This window comes from Ananas comosus, linkage group 3 (genome assembly GCF_001540865.1).
Source record: "Ananas comosus cultivar F153 linkage group 3, ASM154086v1, whole genome shotgun sequence".
In the NCBI taxonomy this organism is placed as follows: Eukaryota; Viridiplantae; Streptophyta; class Magnoliopsida; order Poales; family Bromeliaceae; genus Ananas; species Ananas comosus.
The window spans coordinates 61,390-82,255 of NC_033623.1; the positions used below are offsets into that span (position 1 = coordinate 61,390).

Consider the following 20,866-nt stretch of genomic DNA (forward strand, 5'->3'; position numbering starts at 1 on the left):
ATTGTTTAAAAAAATATTTGAAAGTTTATAAATAAATAATCTTATGTTTAAATATTTGTTATACCCTAAAATTTAAAAGTAGATTTAGAAAAATTTAAAAGATTAAAAAGTATAAAAACAAAACAGCCTTGGGCCTTGGACAAGGGGCCATTATTGCACAAGCCACAACAACGGCCGACATTTGGGGCCTATGGGCATTCATTTATAGATAATAATAAAAAATGAAAAAACACCTTTAGTTGAGGGGATTCCGTGCATTTTGGCCAATAGCCCATACTTTATTCCCATAAATAAGTAACACGGTCGCCCACCGTGGATTGGAAACGAAGAAGAAGAAGAAGAAGAAGAGCACTCGAAAAGAGAGAGGGAGAGAGAGAGGGAGGATTGCGTTGGGGAGAGAGAGAGAGAGAGAGAGAGAGGAGTCCAAGGGTTGGTCGAAAGGGGGGGCGAGGGTAGGATCCGAGTAATATAATAGATGGAGGGTTGGGATGCGGGGACGAAGAGCGCGGTGACGCAGATCCCGCTGCTGGGGACGCGGGCCGGGCCGCGGGACGGGGCGGCGTGGACGCAGCGGCTCAAGGAGGAGTACCGCGCGCTGATTGCCTACACCTCCATGAACAAGTCCCGCGACAACGACTGGTTCCGCATCTCCGCGTCCAACCCCGAGGGCACCCGGTGGTCGGGGACCTGCTGGTACGTCCACAACCTCCGCCGCTACGAGTTCCCCCTCCAGTTCGACATCCCCGTCACCTACCCCGCCACCGCGCCCGAGATCGAGCTCCCAACCCTCGACGGAAAGACCCACAAGGTACTATCAGAGCTTCCCTGACCCTACCCCTAATTCCTTCTTCTTTGCTTGTTCTCTTTCATCTTTTATCTTTTCTTGGGTGGGTGGAGCGCAAGGAGCCCTGACCCTAATTCCATTCGCTTCTTCTTCTCTCTTGGCTCTTTGATTCGATGATCTTGTTACGTATCCATGGTCGAAGGAGCCAAAAAGAGTTTTTTTTTTTTTTTATCCCCTTTTTTAAGATGGGGAATCCTAGCCGTAATTCTTTTCGCCTCTTCTTCTTTGGTTATTTGAATTCTATAAATAAGAATTCGTGTATCTATGTCGGTAGGAACCAAAAAGATTTTTTTTTTTTTTTTTTTTGAGAAAAAAAGGGGGTGGAGACCTAACCCTAAACTAATTCGATTAGGCTTCTTCCTTCTGTTTCTGATCTTTACATGCGTATATCTATGGCGGACAGAGCCAAAGTGAGTGCTTTTTTTTTTAGGGCGAGGACCCTAAACGTAATGTGATTCAACTTTCTCCGTATTGTTCTTTGATATTCTGATCTCTAATGTTTATTGTAGTAGAGTTGAATCCGACTCAATTGAATTCTGATTTGCATTACAATGAATCTGACTCAATTGAATTTAGAACAGAAATTTGTTGCTTGGAATGAATTGTGATTCGATTTGATTCCATAATTTGAACGGGTTTTGATCCCAATTCTATTGGGAAAAAGTTTTCATTTTCCTCGAGAAACTGAAATTAAGACAAATTGGATCTCAAAATGTACAATTTCCTTATAACGAAATGGATATCCACCCAAAGTAGTGGAAATCGTTACAGATTGTGAACTGTTATTTCAAAATTTGATTCTTCCTTTTTTACTTCTGCATCTTTGGTTTGATCTCTAATTTTATTGAATATTTGATTGGTTAAAATTAGAATATTTGTATGGTAATTTCAGATGTATAGGGGAGGGAAGATCTGCTTAACGGTGCACTTCAAGCCGCTCTGGGCCAAGAACTGGTAATTACGCACCAGATGCCAGAAATCATAATTTGTGATTCCTCATATATCTTTATAAACCTCCTTTTCTTTTGTTTTATGTGATTTGTGCAGCCCTAGGTTTGGGATTGCACATGCACTTTGCTTAGGGCTTGCGCCGTGGCTCGCGGCCGAGGTACCCATTCTGGTGGATTCTGGTGTGGTGAAGCATAAGGATGACGAGGCCTCTCCTGCAGAGTCTTCTTCCTGAGTAAGATCTACTTTTGGTGATTTGGTGGAATTATGATGGGAACTGTCCTAGAGAGAGAAAGAGAGAGTAATTAAGAGCATATTGATTTACATTTTAAATATTGAGATTGGTGTGCTTTCTAATAATATGTAAAAGTAATCATGTATCTGCAGGAAGAAGTTGCTATCTGATTCTTGAATTCATCTCGTGATAATTTTTTTTTGTGCTGTAGTTTCCCAGGGTTCTATTATATTAAATTTTAAATTTGCCTTCTCTATATCTGTCAGAGATGATGTGCTTGGAATATGTTACTAACATTTTCATTCTTGTAGCTATTTATTGGCCCTTTGGTGAACAAAAAGAAAACTAAATAAAAAACGACAATGTTATTACTATGATGTTTAACATGATCCATGTTCGTACATCCTTGTAATTTATAATTGGATCTTGATTCATATGAGCTTAGGCTGTCAAACCTTACAGCCTTATTGTTTGTTTATTTTATTTTATTTTACCAAACTCTAATTTGTTAATGCCATGCACTAACTTATAATTTTCTTGTTTTATTTGGTGCCATCAAATGACACATGTTCATGTTTCGTGACAGCTAATTTGGAGAAACTTGTAGATATACTCATAGAGTTGTTGGTTGAATAAACAAAATGATCTTCGGTTCTTTATATCGTCTAAAACATGTATAGAATTGGGTGGCCTACATACATTGAGTAGGATGATTTTGAAAAGTTAGAACAAGGAGCACAAGATGGGCAAGCCTTTGGGACCATCTGCAAGAACTAGATTAAGGACGAGAATTAAAAGACTTTACCTTAGCGGACAATAGATCATTTGCCCTTTCCCTGCTGCATTTTGTTAAGTTAGATTTTTATATATTTACCCCTTCCTTCTTGCATTTTGTTGTATCGCCGCGGTTTGTATTTTATATATTTACTTTTATTTGAATAGTGTGAAAGGCAGTTTTTTAATTTTTCTTTTGATGTGCATCGGTAATTAATCGTAGTTCAGCAATGCAATTACATTGGAATGCTCTTCTCGAGGCGTAGGAAGTAATTGCATAGAATCAATGAAATGTGCTGTTTAATCATCAAATCATTTGGCTTTTACAATTGCGAGGTACCAGATGTTTCTTTTGTAGCTCTCCATTTTGTTGCTCCTTTGATGCGATTCGGAGTGCGCTTGTTGGTAGGCAATCAGACATCTGAAGCATTGTTAGAAGCTCAACCAGAATATTGTTTTATCTATCTTTTATGGTTCAGCTGAGTTGCAGTTGAAAATTTAATGTATTATTTGGAGCTTCAGGTGATTCTCTTTAGAGCCAGATTTGTCAATTGAAGTTGCGCTGTTGGCAAGTTAGAAAGTCTTCTTATTCTTACTGTTACAAATTTTATGTGCCATTTTTCTGGTATTCTTTGTTGGCAACATTTTGTGCCTCCAACTTTCCTGTAGACATCTGATCCATTTTAGTATATTACAGTCCAATAATTGTCCACAATAATTGATTTCACTATCCCGTGATCGACTTCATGATCAATGATCTGTAAACTGATTTTCTCATAATAATGGAATCGGAAGGAATTTTATCCTTGACTACAGAGTAAGGGGTTCTTTTTTTACAGAACCTTTGGAACTAACGGTCCTGCAACTACAGCAACTACAGCAATCTCAATTTTGCTGAGTTTGATTTGCTAACAAACTAATTAAATTACTCGTCTGCTGCTGCCACTAGGTTTTCATTTATTATTGGATTTTGTTTTTTTTCCTCTAGTAATCTGTTTCTCACTGTTTAAGCATAGTTATTTTTTAAAAAATTTTTAATGCTTAATGTATGTATACTTGTATTTGCACGGAGTGGGCAGTTTTTTTTTTTTTGTTGGCGTAGGAAGCAAAAAAAAAAAGTTTTTTTCTAGTTTCAATCTAGTGATGTTAAATTTGTTTAAAAAAAAACTGTTAAAAGTTATGTACTGTTATTCACAAATTAATCCTCTACAAATTATATTGTGGTTTGTTATGAGAATGCTGACTAATGCCCTTTGATGACTTAGTTGTTATTATGTAATTAAGATTTTTGAACAACTATTTCAAATATTCAAGCTAAAAAGAAAAGAAAAATCAATTAATTTGTTTAAAATGTACGCGTATAGGATTGGTCAAACTAAATCCTTATTTTGGTTAACTAAAATTTGTCCCGCTATATTTCAAAAAAGTAATTAAATTTCTTGCGAGGACGGTTCTGGAGAAAAAAAAAATACTCTATTTAATTATAGCCTTGGAGCGCCCGTGGCGTCCGCATGCGACTCTATTTTGGGGATATCTTTGTCCCCTCCAAAACCCCATCCCTATCTCCCTCCTCTTCCCCCTCCCCCTCGGAGCCTCAACGCCGCCTCTACCTTTCGCCGGAGCCTAACAGGTACTCTCTCTCTCTCTCTCTCTCTCTCTCTCTCTCTCTCTGGGGTGAGGAAATTGAGCTCGGAAACCCTAGATGTGGGTCACCCATGGCCGCGAACAAATCGGGCTTAGGACACACAAATTCTTAGTAAACTGGAATGCTCAATTGTTATCTTATTTCCTGCTAATTTTCGTTAGTCTTTCTACTAAAAAATGTTCGTTAATTGTTCATTCTCATAGTAGAATCATGTTCTTTCACTATTGTGTGCTCCAATCTTCGCATTCGTATCTCGGGTTAGTGAGTGTCTGGTGTCGTCATGTTGTTTACTGGCTCTTTGCTCGGTCAAACTACGTATGCATCTCTTTTTCTGATCATTTGGAAGTAAAGCCGGAATTCTGAATTCTTTTTTTCTTGTGAATACATTGCTTTTCCACTTTTTTAACCCTCTTATGTGATATTTATATCTACTCTCTAGACATGTCGTTGAATATAAAGTTCTTACTTTTTGATTGTTGATGTGTTATTATATGGTGATATCATTCTAGCTGGTAGATCCCAGTTGGTATTGAATGCTAAGTTTAAAGTACGCTTGATTGGGATGGGCTCAGGTTTAATTTGATTGATTCCAGTTGTGTGTATGTTTTTTTAATGATCAAATTGAATAACTTGTGAAAGGTAGATGAAGGCCTTGATAAAAGGTTGTGTAGTATATTGGAGACCATAATCTACATATAGGATTTTTGTCATCAATTTTTTCATACATCTTGATGTACACCCGACATTTATCTATACAAGGATTTTCATTTGCTACCTTCCGCATGCTTGTGTAATGTGTGCTACTAGACAAAGTTATGAAACTATGTTTCATTCTAGTTGTGACTTGTGAGTGAAATAATGTCGAGTGACTATATTCAGGCCTGGCATGTCGTCATTCGTACTTATCAGTACACTCATATGCAAAGATTTAAGTGCCGTGGCATAGAACTGTGCCAAAACTTATTGGCACAGTACGGCATAGTGCATGTTGTGTTGTGCTTTGCCGATAGGTGCTGGTCATAAAAAATGCATGTGGGCGGACACAATGGCGTAATATATATATATATATATATATATATATATATATATATATATATATATATATATATATATATATATTTGGCACTAATATATTCTAATTGCTTATTATATATTCTTATCAAATCCTTTGCATTTTATGTAGGTAACTACTTGCAAATTTCAAAGAAAAGAGCGTTTTGAATCATGCTATTGGCATGAGGTCGTATCGTGCTGGTATCTTGTTGGCATGGTACGACATTGTGAGCATGGCCTATGCCGATGGGCACTTAACAGCTTGCTCATATGCTTCCTCACTTTGATATCTTGAATGTTTGATTTTTACAAGGCTTTTCATTGGATTTCTTATTGCAAATGCATATACTAGTTGGAGTTGCAGCTTCTATTTTGTCAAATTTTGTCTCATATAATATCATGGTGTAGCATACACGGTAACTTCTTGTTTGCACTGTCAACAAAACCGTTATTTGTTCATCTAACTATTTGCACATTGTACTACTTTTTTAATGCCTAGATTGAACTTGCAATACATCTCTAACATTTGACCTTTTTATCGACTTTCATTTTTAAACTCAGAGAAGGTATACCTGCACTTGGTTCTCAACTCTTTAGCAATACTTCAAGATGTCTCAGTATGGTTTGACGTGTAGTCCTCTAAGAGTTCCTTGTTATACGAATATTAAAAGATCAAGCCCACCAAATGAGGTAGTCTCGTTTCTGCGTTTTGATGGAAGACATCAGGAAAAAGCACAGTTGTTATTTCATCTAGATAGGTAAAGTATGGCATCTTGAATTCTTTTTCCTAACATAAATCCTTGCTGGCATATTGATTGATTATTTGATGACCGCACTTTTATTCTGCCTTTACAACAGAAAATACAAAGTTTCTTATATCCGTAAATGCTCATATCAACGGAAAGGAAGAATGAGGGGACTTGTATCTGCTTCGTTTGGTGATATGGGTGAAGATTCAAGCGGTATGTCTTCCTTCTTTTCTTTTCATTGATTTTGTCGTCTGGCACTTTAATCACGCTGTGAAACATGGACGATAACTCTCAAGCTGTTGTTTGGGATTCCTCTTTAACTTTTTTGTTTAGGGTCTATACAGGCTTTTCTCTATATTGCTCTTTTCTTTTCTGAGACTATGTTGTATTCCTGTTTAATAGTTGCATGCTTGTTTGACTGATAAAAATCTGTGTAATATACGACTCGCTCGCTAACTTTGATGGTGTCCAGACCTAAAAGAAAAGGAAAAGGGCTACTCTGATGCTTCCCTCAGTTTAGTTTAAGAGAGACCTCTTTCTTTGATGATCCCTACCTTATTGACTGTTACTTATGTATTTATTATCTGGTTCACTATGGTTAACCGCCTGTAATCAGAACTTTTTCCGACTAAAAGGGATTGTTAGATAGGAATTCAGAATGACTGATAAAACTCTCTATCATGTCTGATCTGAATTTTCCACGTCATTGTAGTCTTCTAGACCATTTGATGGAAAAACTGTCTTCTCTTTGACAATGTGCATGTTGGACTTGTTGCTGAATTATTGAGTGGAAAATTGTTTGATAAGACTCTTCTAAGGACCAATGCAACCTTTTACGATTATGAATTAGCAAACACCTTTGGTATGAATCGATGGGCTCTTCTATGCTAAGTCTTTGAGACAAATTTTAGGATGGTCTTTTGAAGGTCTGGACTTATTATAGGGCATTCGCTGTTGGAGTGCATTTGCTAATTTGACATAAATGCTAGCTCCTATTTTGTAGAGTGTAAATTGGAGTTGTTGTGGCACTTTCATAGACTTAGTGTTCTATTTTTAGCTTAACCATGTGCGAGTTGATTTTTATACCCTCTCTAGCTTCTCCTTTAATATGGAATTAACGATTCATTCTCCAACAATTAGAGGGCTATACTGGGTGTCCTTTTAAACCAAGGCATCAAATTTGTTTATACCGTTAGTTATGCCAATTCTTTATTACCTCAAAAAAGAAAGCGTAAGTAAAAATTTTCTGCTTACAAAGTCGGTAAAAAAAATAGAGCAATCCTGGCCTATTATCTTTCTCTTATAATTTATCTCCTGTTAGTCATATATTTCAATTTTATTTCTTTTATAATCTTTAGTCTTTAAAAGTTCTCCTACATTAATTTCCACTTGTTCAGCCATTTTTCCCAGAATTCATGTGAGGGATCCTTATCAGAGGCTTGGAATTAGCAGGGAGGCATCTGAAGAAGAAATCCAAGCTGCACGAAACTTTCTGATTAATAAATATGCAGGGCACAAACCAAGCATTGATGCAATTGAATCTGCTCATGACAAGATCATTATGCAGAGCTTCTTTGAAAGGAAAAACCCAAAAATCAACATTAAGAAAAAAGTGAGGGAAGTTACTCAGTCACGTTTTGTTAAGGCCATTACAAGTAGGTTTGAAACACCTTCAGGGAAAGTCATTTTGAAGACAACCATCACATTTGTTGTGCTTGGAATACTCACTGTTCTGTTTCCAACGGAAGAAGGGCCAACACTTCAGGTGGCCATTTCTCTTGCAGTATCCATATATTTCATACATGAAAGGCTTAAGAGTCGAATCCGAGCATTCTTATATGGGTATGTTATCTCCGCCCTCTAATAAGATGCTTCGGCATTTCTTTTTCATTGTCTTTATTATCTATTTGAAATTCAACCAATTGCATATTATCGTCATCATATGACGCATGTCCACATCAAGTATTTCGTGAATAGAATTTAAGTTTGTTACCAACAGATGTTAGACGTATTTGACGCCCATGGTCAGAACATGTTGTTGGGATAGTACTTATATCCAAGCAATTTTTCTTTGTTATTTCCCAAATAATCTGTTGAAGAGAGCATGACTCGGAATGTTTAGGTTTTTTTCGAAGTTCTGTTTCTATTGAGAACCAACAAGATATACTTTCTCAAGAAGATCATTCAGTCTGCCACATTCATTGAATCTTATGTTTGTTGGTTAATTTGCTTCAAGTTTTGTGTTTTCATGAGATTTGGAAGCCAAAGATTCTGAAGGTAGCCAAGTAGTCATTGGGTAGCACTATCAGTTATGTGTTTGTAAGGAGTTCAACACAATAGTGGAGTACATTGCTCGTTAGACTATGGCCCAAAATATGTGTGATGCATTATGATTTTGTCTAGCTTAGATGTCCTGTATTCGTTGTCCCCCCTGAAAAGAAAAAAAAGCATCTTTGACCCCCCTGAAAAGGGAAAAAAGCATCTTTGTTCATTTTCTAAGCTGCAATGAAATGAAGTTGGTGCCTTTTCAGTTGGTCTTTCTCTGTGATGCCATATTGCTGGAGGTTGGTGATACTCTTATAAACTATAAGTGCTCTCTAGCTAGATCTAATATATGTGATATTGCTTTTATTATTGTCAGGGTTGGTTCTTTTCTCGCTTCGTGGCTGTTGGGGACCTTCTTGATGGTCTCTGTCATGCCTCCTCTACTTCAAGGTCCAAGGAGCTTGGAAGTGAGCACTTCTTTGATTAGCTACATACTTCTGTGGATATCTTCTACTTACCTGAAGTAGTAATATATATAAAGCGACTCTTATTCCATCACTTTCGTAACTCCCCCAAATGATGATAACAATTTGCATATAGGACTTGTAATGCTACTAATGAGGTGACTATCTTGCGGCATTTTTCATGACTTACTGTTTCTTCTTTTTCTTTTTTTTTTCTAATGAAGTGATACACATTTTCATCATTTTGTTACTGGATGGTTGTAGATCATATTATTTCTCAAGTTTGCCGAGTGATCACTGATCAAATAGAGTCAAATTTGTTGGTTGCTGATCAGTGATCAATCCCTTAATGTTTTACTTTTGGATTTGTTTTTCCCTCTAGGGACTGATCAGTGATCGATCCCTTTATGTTTTACTTTTGGCTGCTATGTGTTCGAATGTTGCTTTTTTTTTTGGTTTTAGTTGAATATATATGAGATAATTAAAGACCAAGCTAAGCTCCATACATGTACCTGAGCAAGAATTTCTTGATAGGTACTTTAGTCTAACAGCTCAAATTTATATCTTGATCTCTCTCCATATATACATGTAATGTGCATCATTTTCTACTCTTTGTACAGTTTTTAGTGCATAAATTATAAGTGTGTGCATATCATATATAAAGTTACCAGCAATGGTCGATCGAGTTTTATGTATGAGCTCAACATATCGATGGTGCAGCAACTTGGTTTTCCTTCTTGTTTACAACTGTTTTGACCTGCACCGCCGCTTCTTATATGAAGGATGGTTCTTTGTATATCTTCTCCTTCACTAAACTGATAATATGTTTTGCCGACCAAATGGAAATTGGTATTATGGATTCAAGTAAAATTGACTTTGGATGTTATTAAAATTGACTTTTGAAATGATATGCATACGATCTGCAAATCCATATGTTTGTGTGAAAGTTGAGAAAGCAAAGTCAACTTATAAGCTGTTTTTGCGATATTGAACATATGTAATAGAGTGAAGGCTAGTCATAGATGATTGTAGTGCAGAAAATTAGAAGGCTCAGCAGTTTCTATGTCATTTTCAATGATAGAATATGCTATCATTAATCCACACTTTACAGTGTAATCTGAGTATCAAAAGCATCTAAATATCAGATTTATAGTAGTAAAGTGTTGTTTTTGGTTAGAAATTGAATGGCCTTTAAGAAGTAGAGGGGCAATACATCAAAATTTAAATTTGAAATTGTTGATTTTTGTGCGGAACCTAGTTTGGTAATGGTGTGGGCAGAAAGCATCATTTTTATATCAAATAAGGTTTCAAAAAATTACGAACGCTTACCATATTTCCTTCTTTCATATTATAAAATAAAAAATTGTGATTGCGCTGCCACCTACAGAAGAAACATGCATCTGCATAGTACAACGACTGGCTTGACAGTGTATGAAGTATGGAAACGAAATCACTCTGTAAGCATAATACAACCACTAGCTCCCCCTAAATAATTAATTTTTCTAATAGATGCCTGACCAAATTAATAGAAGCATGGGCTTTGTAATGAATTGCAATGAAAAATTATTGAACTAATAAATTATAATATTTCAAAGTTTATTTGGTAAAATTATAATTTGGATAAAATTTAGATGATTTAAAAGTTCTTTTTGGGCAAGGGCAAAGTTTGAAAATGGGCTATTATATATAAAACAAGTTGCCTAGCAGTCTCTCGGTGTGTGTGTGTGTGTGTGTGTTGTGTGTGTGTGTGTTGTGTGTCATGTGCACACAATCATAGAAACACACACAGAGACACTACTATTAACCCACTAAGGTAAAAAGCTTCTCCATGGCTTCAGCTTTTGAGGACTCCACCAAGTTCATGGGAAACAACTAGCTGGTAACAAAAAAAAAAAAAAAAAAAAAAAAAAAAAAAAAGCACCACCAAATAGTGCAAAAGGGTCTAACAGAGTTTTTACCAAAATGATTCAAAACAAAGGAAAAGCCAAAACTCAATATGGTACAACTCACGAGAGCAAACAATAAAAGACACGAGAAGCCCTTTTATTATCCCCTTCTCTTTTTTTTTTATTTCCTCAAAAGCTCCAAAAGCATGTACAAACAAAAGCGCATCACCACCTGCAGAGCCCCTCCATTGTATAAAGAGATTTGGTCGGTTGTCATCTATCATTGCCCTCAAATCCTCTTTTACCTCTCTCTCTCTCTCTCTCTCTCTCTCTCTCTCAAAGTAGCTTCTATAGAATTATCATTATTATTTTATTGAAATAAGGGTTAAAGAGATTCGTATATCATTTGGTGTGGGTATAAATGATGGGAATGATTTGGGTCTCATTTACGCTAAATCGAGTCATGTAAGTTGTTGGAAACAACAGTTCATGTTGTGGAAATTACTAGGTCCCATCTTCATCATCCCCTTACTACAGAAAGTGATTTTCCCTAATTGCTTTTTAATTTAGATCGTGGTAGCTCATAGAGAAATTTTCTCATTCAGAATTAGATTGGACAATAAGATAACTATGGGTATCAAACAAGTACAACTCCATGAGATACACTAAAAACCAACCTCTTATGTACAGTGACAGGCTAATACTCACAAATTTGACATATATATATACATACATATGCAGTAGCACTGCAACCACATCAGCCTCATCCATTGCCTGTTAACTTTCCCACTTAAAACATAGCAGGAAAAAGCCCTCTTCCTACTTCTGCTACTACTTTCACCTTTTCCACCCAGTTCTATACAGGCAAGTGGTACAAGAAGCCCTAACTCACAAGAATAATCCAACTCTACACAAACAAGTTGGAGAATAAAAGCTAGGTAAACAGAGCCCAAACATTTGGGTGCAGGGGAGATTCACATGTCATGTGTCTATTGTGAAAGAGAAAGACTCATTTTCACACCAGCACTCTCATGAAAACCTAAGTTGCTGCAGCCTTTTCTGATGCTACTACAATTGGTTGCATGAAAGTTACCGGATAAGGACTTGTTCTGAAACCTATGGAAAAAGACCCACCATCTCATCACATTATTTTACAAAGCATTAAAGCCTCATAAATCTTGGAAATAATAAACATTATATTATGTTTTTTTTTTTTTTTTCTTGCACAAAATGTGTTTATACATCAGCTATAATAGGCACAAATATAACACAAAAAATACAACTTGGATATTTCAATTTGTCACAATAATATTCAAGCTCACTCAGACAATAGTGGCAATGAAAAAATGGGATGCCTGGTAGAAAAGCAAGACCTGCAAAATATATGTGATGTGTGACATTTCACGCCAACTAATGTACTGATAATGTATTAATATTCCAGTATTAGTTGCAATTTTGATGTAACACAAGATATAGAGGCCATAGAAGAGTTATTTTCCAGAAACAAAAGCTGCATTTTCACTTTGAGGATTTTCAATTCTTCATACATTTACATATTTCTTTGGGAGCATAATTCATTCCATCATAATATTTTGGAGAGACATGTGGCCGCTATTCGGCCGCTAACATAGAAATGTTGTTTAAGTAGAGTTGCTTAAAGAAGCCTCTAGCAGTTTATTTATTTGTTTTTTTTTCACTACTAAATCCCCTCCAACAGCTTACCTCTGCAACAAGAAACAGCACCATATTGGGGCTTCTAGTTTTATAGCCCTAATACTCATCTCAGATCTAGCATCGCCAAAAGATAGCTCGAGAGTCCAAAGGTTTAGCTTTTGCTTCTCGAACAAAGAAGTTGCACATAAGCTAGAGCAAAACACACAAAATGGCTATTGAAGTTGCTTTATCATCTCAGGCCACACCTCAAGCAATAACAGCAAAGAGCTAACAAATTCCAAATCTAACAACCATCAATAATGCAATAGCACTCCTAGTCCACACGAATAGCAACAAAAACGAAACAAAGAAAACCATACGAAATAAACTCTTTGAAAACAGAAAGGAACAAATAGCGCAGGTTTCAAACTGAACTACATAGAATTATATTTCGGGAAATGAGGTTCAATGATAAGAACCCGACAGAGGAATAATTCTACATCGCACCCGGAAGAATATTCCGACCAAATCTTGAGATGAATCCAAAGAACAATGATGCGGATACAGAGAAGGACAAGATTCACAAATTTAGATAATACCGCCAAAAATAAGCTGATGAAAAATTGTATATCCATAGCTATCCACACTATGAACTTTTACCAACCACAAAATATGAGCTTGTTTTATGCAAATTGATGGAGATGTTCCTAAACCTTCAGACAACCATTCCAAATGAGCGAAGTTGTAGGTAATTTCTTTCCACAAAGAAATAGAATTATCACATGAAGATATAAAGACCAACAAAAGTGCTACTACACACCTGCATTTCAAAAAAGAAATTCTGAAGCAAACTTCCAAAAAGGAAAAACTCAATTAGTTTGTCTTGTATTTTGAATGAAAATGTGCAGGGTTGCTCAAATTTAAACCAGGAAAATCACTACAAAATAAAGAGGTGACTGCAACCAGATAACGACAAAAATGGGCAGGAAAATTTTTTACTTTGACCAGTTAATTACACATTGGAACAGGGAGGAGAATACAACAAGAGAGAAAAAAAACACAGCAAACAAATAGCACAATCATACTGCTGTAGACGAAGAAGAATTTTGATTCAAGGGAAAGCAGGAACAGTTATATTTGAAAGCTGTTCTACTGCTATCAAACTTAATGATATAGTTCAAAAATTGTGGCTTGTAACGCTATGGGGCACAAACTTAAACCTAAAGGGAGTTATGTGGTTGGGTACCACCAAGGCACTCGATTGAAATTTCAGCAAGCAGCTCATTATTTGCCACTCTCTAAAAGGATCAATAAGAGCATCCAATAGACGGAAAATACTTCATGGTGTCGTGGTCGCTAAATTTCTTTTGTGTTGAGAATCTCAAATCAGGTAATATGGACTAGTCATGCATTTTGGTGTATGAAATGGGACCAGCACATGCCACTGCAGTGTGGACATGTACGCTTTTCAATTTCACGAGTGTCATCAAGTTCAAGTACTAAATAGAGCTGGATCATTTAATGGCCCGGAGATAATCTCCCATAAAAAGAACTCCCAAGGAAAAGCAATAAATTATTTAGCTAGAATTAGCTCTCTAAAGTAAATTAGATGCATGTTATAATGTCGATTTGTTTCTCGCTCAAACAACTTAGTTAATAGTTATCCAATTTAGTATAGATGACCTGCATTGATAGGGACTTTGCAATATATATGCATCAAGAGCCAAGAGAAATCTAAGAAACTCGAAAAATTGTTCAACAATGATTAGTAACTTTGTGCGAGCCAAAATAAGAAATGAGGTCAGGATCAAGCAATTCAGTTGTCCTTCACGAAAGTTTTCCAAGATTAAATACAACCAAAGATAAAGGACTAATGAAGGATTTGACACTTGTAGGAAATGGGAAGTTGAACAGTATTGTCATTTATAGGTTAAAGAAAACAGCAAATGAATCATCCCAGAGATGCAAATATTCCATTGCAAGCAAGAGAAGGACAAATAAGGTATAGAAGAAAGCTAAGGCGAATATTTATGAGGGTTTGTTTTGATAAGCTACACTTGCAAGGACATCGTTGTTTTAAATACTAAGATGCCTTCATATATCACGACGGCCAAAATTACAAAGCCATATAATCTATAACAACAAAAAAAAATAAGGGGCATTTTTGGCTAATTTGTTACATGATGCTATATTTAAGCACACAATAAGTCCATCTTGCAAAGTATATATGAATAATAATTATGTACTTTATGAAGTATTGTGACTTCGTCCAAGACAGTCTTTTTGAGCTTGAAAATGGAATGACAACATAAATAATTCTCTTATAATCATAAATAAAAGGATCAATAAATAATAAACAGCGAACATAATTCCTTTCTTCCTGACATCACCACCAAATATTTCACAAACTTTTTTGTCTTTTTCCCTTTGATTTACTTTCAGGTGGGTAATTGTTTTGGAAATCAACACAACACTGCTATGTTGAAAAAACCAGCAGGAATTGGTAAAGGGTAGCGATATTAACAGAAGCAGATGATACTATCGATAGAGAGATACACTGAACCTACTCAGTGTTCCAATGGTGGACTTGACTAGGTTCATTCAACCTGCTATATCAACGGTAATCTCTGCTATGTTAATATCACTGCCTCAGTAAATAACGGAAAGGAAGAAAAGGAAAAAAGGCTTGTTTCTTACTATATGATAAACCGGTCTACAAGGGCCGAGGAGGAGCCTGCTTCAAGACCACAGTTGGAGCTATTCGGGAGCTCCTCCTCTCTCGTTCCAAGACAAGCTCCCCAGCAAACCAATCGAGCTTCTCCATGTTTGCCTGCTCTCCAATTCTCTTTCCCCCGAACAAGATGGAGTCCACATTCTTCTGCTTCATCATTTCTTCTGCAGCTGTGGATAAGGCCTTAATGTTTGCGGGGCTTGGGTCATAATCGGCATCTGTCCCACTCGTCATTGCGCTCGAACCAGTAGCCTGCGATAATCGACATTAACACCAAAAATTGGAGCAAATCTCTTTTTAATGAAAGGGCAAAAAAAAAAAAAAAAAATCACACTTTCTAGCTCATGTATATTAAGCTTTGGCTGGAAATACATAGCTCGGATATGTCAACCAAAAATTAATTTGTTTTGCATCAACTCCTAGCAAACCAAAAAAAATCAAGAGTTTCTGAAACAAACACTTAAACAACAAAAAAAGGAACAGAAATGTGGGTTCCTCTAATAAACTTAAATCTCTTTTTGAGCAGAAAAATAATGAGATTCAAGAGTTCTAATGCACTTTAATCCAATTAATAGGGAAAGAAGAACAATGCACAGCTGCACACAATTATAGAGAGTTTGGAAACAAGAAAGGTTCGCAAAAGTAACAAAAATGGCATCCTAAGATCGCGAGAACGATTCAAGCATTATGAAAAGAAGACACCCTAAAGGCCTCCGTTTCAGAAACGGGGAACTGCCATTAACATCATGTGCTCCCACAGTGAGCTAATTGAAAGCCCCTGGCTCTCTCTCTCTCTCTCATATGGACAGCTCATCATCTCCCTCTCTCTCTCTCTCATATGGACAGCTCATCATCTCCCCCACAGAGGGAGCAAACGGCGTCTTTTGCCCCGGCAAAAGATCAAAATCTTTGTCCCTAATAGAGCTCAGAACAGGGCACCCCGTCAACACACACACACACACACACACACATGGCGCGCCTGTGGGCGCCTCACCCCCTCGTCCTCTTCCTCCCTCTGCGCAGGGAAGACAACTATGTAACAACCGCATATCACGGCTCTCACACCCGGGGCCCCCCCTCGTCAGCCTCACAGCTGCAACAACATAAACACAGTTACACCGGACGTAAAGGAGAAGGTTTTGGCCATAATACTCTACCTGAATTCGGACGTAGTTGGAGCTGCGGCATTGACCGAACGCGAGCGCCACGGCGTGGTCGACGAGCTCGGCGGCGCTGTCGGCGGCAATGCGCGCGACGGGCCGCGCCCACTCCTTGGGCCCCCACTGCCGCAGCCTACGGGTATCGGCTGCAGCGGCGCCCCCGCCCCCTCCTCCGCCGCCGCCGCCGCCGCCGCCGCCGAGGGAGAGGACGAGGAGGTCCTCGACGCCGCGCACGAAGGGGAACTCGTTCTTGTTGTGGAGCACGTGGGTAATGGCGGCCACGGCGGGGTTGCTCATGGCGAGGCCCCCGTCCACGGCGACGCAGGTGGTGGACCGGTCCACGGAGCGCACCTCGGCCGGCTCGAACCGGCCCGGCTCGGCCCAGGTGGCGCGGCACACCTCCCACAGTCGGAAGTCGTAGCTCTCGCTCTCGAGCGCGTCGGCGCGCGAGAACACGAAGGGCGCCGCGCTCTTGAGGTCGTAGCAGGGGATGAGCACCGGCTTGAGCGTGTCCCTGAGCGTGAGCCGCTCCCCGAACGCCGACTTCATGGCCGCGTCCATGGCTTCGGTCGCGGCCCCCAGAGGCCCCCTTTTCCGCCTCCTCAGGGCGCGCTTGAGGAGCCCGGACGTGGAGGAGGAGGAGGAGCGGGCGCGGAAGAGGCGCTTGCCGTGCTCGGCGAGGAAGCGCCAGGTGTCGTCGGCGCGGAACGCGGGGCGGGCGCCGTCGCGGGTGGAGAAGAGCATGGCGGCGAAGACGCCGCCCACGCCCGTGCCGGCGACGACGTCGAAGTAGTCGGCGATGCGCGCGTCGGGGTCGCCGGACTTGGCCTTGAGCGCCTGCTCCAGCTGCGACAGCGCCTTCCCCGGGATCACCCCGCGCATCCCCCCGCCGCCCCCGCCGTCGATGCACAGCACGCACACCTTCCCCCTCTGCGTCTTCACCGCCGCCGCCGTCGCAGCCGCCGCCGCCGCAGCGTCCGCGTCGGCGTCCGGCGCGGCGGCGGAGACCAGCGATGGCTTCGGGACCCAGAGCTTGTCGTCGTCGTAGCCGAAAAGGAACTTGCTCTCCAAAATGGAGAAGATCTCGTAGCTCAGCTTGTCGGTTTCGATGCTGGGCTCCTCGTGGACCTCCACGAGCATCTCCTCCGCCGCCTCCATTGTCACCAGCTGCTCCTTCCTTCCTCTCCGCTTCCTAATATCGAAACGCCTCCCCTTCTACCGAAGAACCATCGAAAGAGATCTCCTTTTTGATGGTTTAGAGCGAGGGAGAGGGAGGGAAGTCCCGAATACCAAATCCCAAATCCCCAATTGGGTTGGGTAGGGCAAAATCGGAGGCTTTCTAAACTGGGTCGTTCTCAAAATCGAAACTTGATGACCCACAAATAGCTAATTGACAAACCCACAACTTTTGAATGCCTAAATACAGGGGAAGGGAACAGAGGGGGAGGCGGAGACCGACTCCTCCGCCTCTTTCTCTGTTGCTTTTTCTCCTTCTCCTTCTCTTCTTCCTTGGTCTTTGACTAATAATTCCCTTTGTTTTTTTTGGGCTGGGGGGAGAGCGAGAGAGAGAGAGAGAGAGAGAGAAATAGAGGGAAAGATGACTCTTTTACCACAACAACAAAGCTTTGGGGATTCTCTCTACCCCCCTCCTCTCTTTTACTTCTCTTTTCACAGAGCACGCGAACAAAGGGGAGCGATATACGGAGAGAGAGATAGAAATAGGAGAGATCGACTGCTCTCAAAGAGAAAGAGAGAGAGAGAATGAGAGGACAGAGAAGGGAGAGAGGGATGGTGGGGAGCAAAAGGACACAGGTGGATTCAGAGCATGTCTTCTTCCCTGCTCATTAACCGATACATAAAACTCCCTCTCTCTCTCTCTCTCTCTTGCTGTGATTTTTAATGCTCTGTTTCTCTCTCTCTCTCTCTCTGTTCCTTCGCTTCTCCTCTCTCCACCCTTTCTCTTCCCCCTCCTCGGTTCAAAAGACCCCCCACCCCCACCCCCACCCCCATTTTGTTCTCTCTTCTTCCTTCACCGTAACTGATAGTGTAAATTACACCGCCAGTCCCTGAACTTCCGCATACGTTTCATTCCGACACTCAAACCTCACGTTTAGCATTTTAAAATTCCAAATTTCCATATCTATTATTTTACTTTAGTACGTACCTAGTTTATCCACTTGTCCGTGCACTAGGAATCAACTTACTCACTATCCATTCCTTACATTCAATACTAATTAACATGCTAGTCCAGTTTCTACCTGTAGAAAATATAACCATTTAATTCATGAGCAATATGATTGGAATATAAAACATAAGGTACATAAATGACTCTGTATTGAATGTAGGCAATAATTTTCTTTTTAGTAGTAATAAATGTGGACAGGGACTGTAGTGAAAAATAATAAAAAAACGTGAATTCGGAATTTTAAATGATGCAAGGACTTGATTAAAAATTCAAGTAAACTTGTGGGACTAGTGGGTGAAATTTACCTAAACTGGTATGGGAAATAAGTTAACTTAATTGCCTTTTTTGGCTTTTAACTAATCAATGTAGTTATAACCGCAGTTACTTTACAACGCATCAGATGTGTAAGAGGAACAGAGAAAAAGAGAGAGTCACCGTTGGTCAAACTGGAGGAGGGTGCGGTGGAGATGAAACTGGAATGGACGGTCGGGATCGAGCGTTGAGAGAGGCTCCCGACGTGGGGGCCCCACAGCCTCTGAATCGGGCCCCATGTTCAAGTGGTTATCCTATAACTACCCAAAAAGGGAAAATAAAAAAAAAAAGCAATGATATTATTTATATCCACAAAAAGGATAGAGATTAGTAAAGTATGTGTAATATAGATTGAAGTAATTACTTGTGTAGAATCCACCATGCAATTGTTGTGATTTAGATGGAACGAATTATTTGTCTTATAAGTTATGTTATTAGAGAATAGTATTTTTAATATTTTACATGTTCAAGTAAATATATTTTTTTTAATAATGGTCGCGTTATCTAAAATAATATGTCAAAAGTTAAACATAAAAAAAATCATATTTAACTTAATTAAATACTTCTCATAGCAACTGATAGATATTCGGCAATTGACACATAAATTAAGCATAAATTTATTTTCATATCTAGCACTATGAACAAAGCAAATTAGATAGGAATCAATGTTTTTTACATTTTTCTACGACTTTGGGTGTTAGTTGCTTAGATTGGCGAAAATTCCCTAATTATTCTTTAGAAGCAGTTACTTTTCTAATGGGTAATAATAAAGAAAAGGGCAAAAAAAAAAAAAAAAAAAGGAGCATTAATTTATGGACGTGGTGCATGCATGGCACGTGTGGCGAACTACACACGGGAACAGATTTGGTGCACACGTGCGCGCGCGCGCGGGCGGAGCGTCAACCCGGACACGCACCAAATATTTGTTGGTCAACGGCTCTTCATTGAGCCGTTGGAGCAAGTACACATAATATGCATAAATAAAACCTTGTGAAGTAAATAAATAAATATATACACGGGATAAACATATATGTGGAGACTCCCTCAGTTGTAGCCGCTTTTGAAAAAGGCCCCTCGACTTTTTTATTTCGTTTATCAGGTATTGTTCATTTTAATATTTAATATTTTCTAATCTGAGTTGCCATGAAAAAAAAAAAAAAAAAGTTAAAATTGCTAGATAAGAGCTGCAGTTGAGCAGTCTCGGACCACTTTGTTTCTGTACCAATATATTATATATTTTATTATTAATTATTATGCTCATATAATAGAGCATATACAGTAGTGCATGAGGGGGACCCAGATATACATATATGTCTCTGATGCCAACGTTTCAATATAAACTAATTAAGTAGACGTTATGTTGTCGGTGCGTGAGAGGTGGAGTGAATAGTTATTAGTTAATCTCATTCACAGGATATGATTAATATAATATATCCCTAGTAGCTAGTTTATCGATCCTAAGCGCTACATATATATATATATATATAGCGCTAGATCCATATAATTTATCCTAGCTAGAGACCATGCATATGCATGCATATATGGTACTCTTTTGGGAGGATATATATAAAATGATCTAGCATTGATAATGATATTAACAATGCACATACAGGAGCCTAGCTAGGCTAAGGAATAAGTAGGACGAGAATCTCTTTGTCCTCCTCCTGGAGGGCGATGTTTCTTTGCAGTCTCATGCATGTGCGTACGAGAATTCTCCCCTACAGAAAAATAATTTTGGTCGCAGATGGGTACGTACGTACGTCCAGGATGATTATCTAGTGTGTGTGTGTGTGTGTGTGTGTGTGTGTGTGTGAAAAAAAAAAAAAAAATTACAATTAATCTGATGGGATTCCACCTGATTCGCAATCCTATTCAAAAATTACTAGAGGATCAACAAGAAGCAAAAATCCTAGAGAGGATGCTTCAGTGAAAATAGGCTCATCAAAATCTTATATTTTTTTT

General features: G+C 38.9%; 3 protein-coding genes across 7 annotated transcripts; 2 read left to right on the forward strand and 1 right to left on the reverse strand.

Annotated features, from left to right (window-relative positions):
* LOC109708218 (ubiquitin-fold modifier-conjugating enzyme 1) lies at nucleotides 255-2,401 on the forward strand. The gene is made up of 3 exons (XM_020229865.1): nucleotides 255-808; nucleotides 1,737-1,798; nucleotides 1,892-2,401. The coding sequence occupies exons 1-3, from the start codon at nucleotides 476-478 to the stop codon at nucleotides 2,025-2,027; spliced, it is 531 nt and encodes a 176-aa protein (XP_020085454.1). The 5' UTR covers nucleotides 255-475; the 3' UTR covers nucleotides 2,028-2,401.
* On the forward strand, nucleotides 4,290-9,390 carry LOC109708188 (protein CHAPERONE-LIKE PROTEIN OF POR1, chloroplastic-like). 3 transcript variants are annotated; one of them, XM_020229823.1, is made up of 6 exons: nucleotides 4,300-4,431; nucleotides 5,630-5,716; nucleotides 6,061-6,257; nucleotides 6,358-6,461; nucleotides 7,646-8,090; nucleotides 8,890-9,390. In XM_020229823.1, the coding sequence occupies exons 3-6, from the start codon at nucleotides 6,109-6,111 to the stop codon at nucleotides 9,038-9,040; spliced, it is 849 nt and encodes a 282-aa protein (XP_020085412.1). In that variant the 5' UTR covers nucleotides 4,300-4,431; nucleotides 5,630-5,716; nucleotides 6,061-6,108; the 3' UTR covers nucleotides 9,041-9,390. The 3 variants fall into 3 exon arrangements, with proteins under 3 accessions (XP_020085411.1, XP_020085413.1, XP_020085412.1); XM_020229822.1 differs by lacking the exon at nucleotides 5,630-5,716 and having other exon boundaries at nucleotides 4,290-4,431; XM_020229824.1 differs by lacking the exon at nucleotides 5,630-5,716 and having other exon boundaries at nucleotides 4,299-4,431; nucleotides 6,066-6,257.
* On the reverse strand, nucleotides 12,025-18,368 carry LOC109707935 (patatin-like protein 6). 3 transcript variants are annotated; one of them, XM_020229481.1, is made up of 3 exons: nucleotides 16,405-18,368; nucleotides 15,214-15,499; nucleotides 12,025-12,236 (listed from the first exon to the last, which is right to left on the reverse strand). In XM_020229481.1, the coding sequence occupies exons 1-2, from the start codon at nucleotides 17,563-17,565 to the stop codon at nucleotides 15,230-15,232; spliced, it is 1,431 nt and encodes a 476-aa protein (XP_020085070.1). In that variant the 5' UTR covers nucleotides 17,566-18,368; the 3' UTR covers nucleotides 12,025-12,236; nucleotides 15,214-15,229. The 3 variants fall into 3 exon arrangements, with proteins under 3 accessions (XP_020085070.1, XP_020085068.1, XP_020085067.1); XM_020229479.1 differs by lacking the exon at nucleotides 12,025-12,236 and adding an exon at nucleotides 12,937-13,336; XM_020229478.1 differs by lacking the exon at nucleotides 12,025-12,236 and having other exon boundaries at nucleotides 14,522-15,499.

Bases quoted from the DNA above. Each gene is read 5' to 3' on its own strand.
- LOC109708218 (XM_020229865.1), top strand. From the start codon at position 476: ATGGAGGGTTGGGATGCGGGGACGAAGAGCGCGGTGACGCAGATCCCG. The intron at 809-1,736 runs GTACTATCAGAG...TGGTAATTTCAG, and splicing joins TCGACGGAAAGACCCACAAG to ATGTATAGGGGAGGGAAGAT. The intron at 1,799-1,891 runs GTAATTACGCAC...TGATTTGTGCAG, and splicing joins CCGCTCTGGGCCAAGAACTG to CCCTAGGTTTGGGATTGCAC.
- LOC109708188 (XM_020229822.1), top strand. From the start codon at position 6,109: ATGTCTCAGTATGGTTTGACGTGTAGTCCTCTAAGAGTTCCTTGTTAT. The intron at 6,258-6,357 runs GTAAAGTATGGC...CCTTTACAACAG, and splicing joins TTGTTATTTCATCTAGATAG to AAAATACAAAGTTTCTTATA. The intron at 6,462-7,645 runs GTATGTCTTCCT...CCACTTGTTCAG, and splicing joins TATGGGTGAAGATTCAAGCG to CCATTTTTCCCAGAATTCAT.
- LOC109707935 (XM_020229481.1), bottom strand. From the start codon at position 17,565: ATGGAGGCGGCGGAGGAGATGCTCGTGGAGGTCCACGAGGAGCCCAGC. The intron at 15,500-16,404 runs GTAGAGTATTAT...CGATTATCGCAG, and splicing joins CCAACTACGTCCGAATTCAG to GCTACTGGTTCGAGCGCAAT.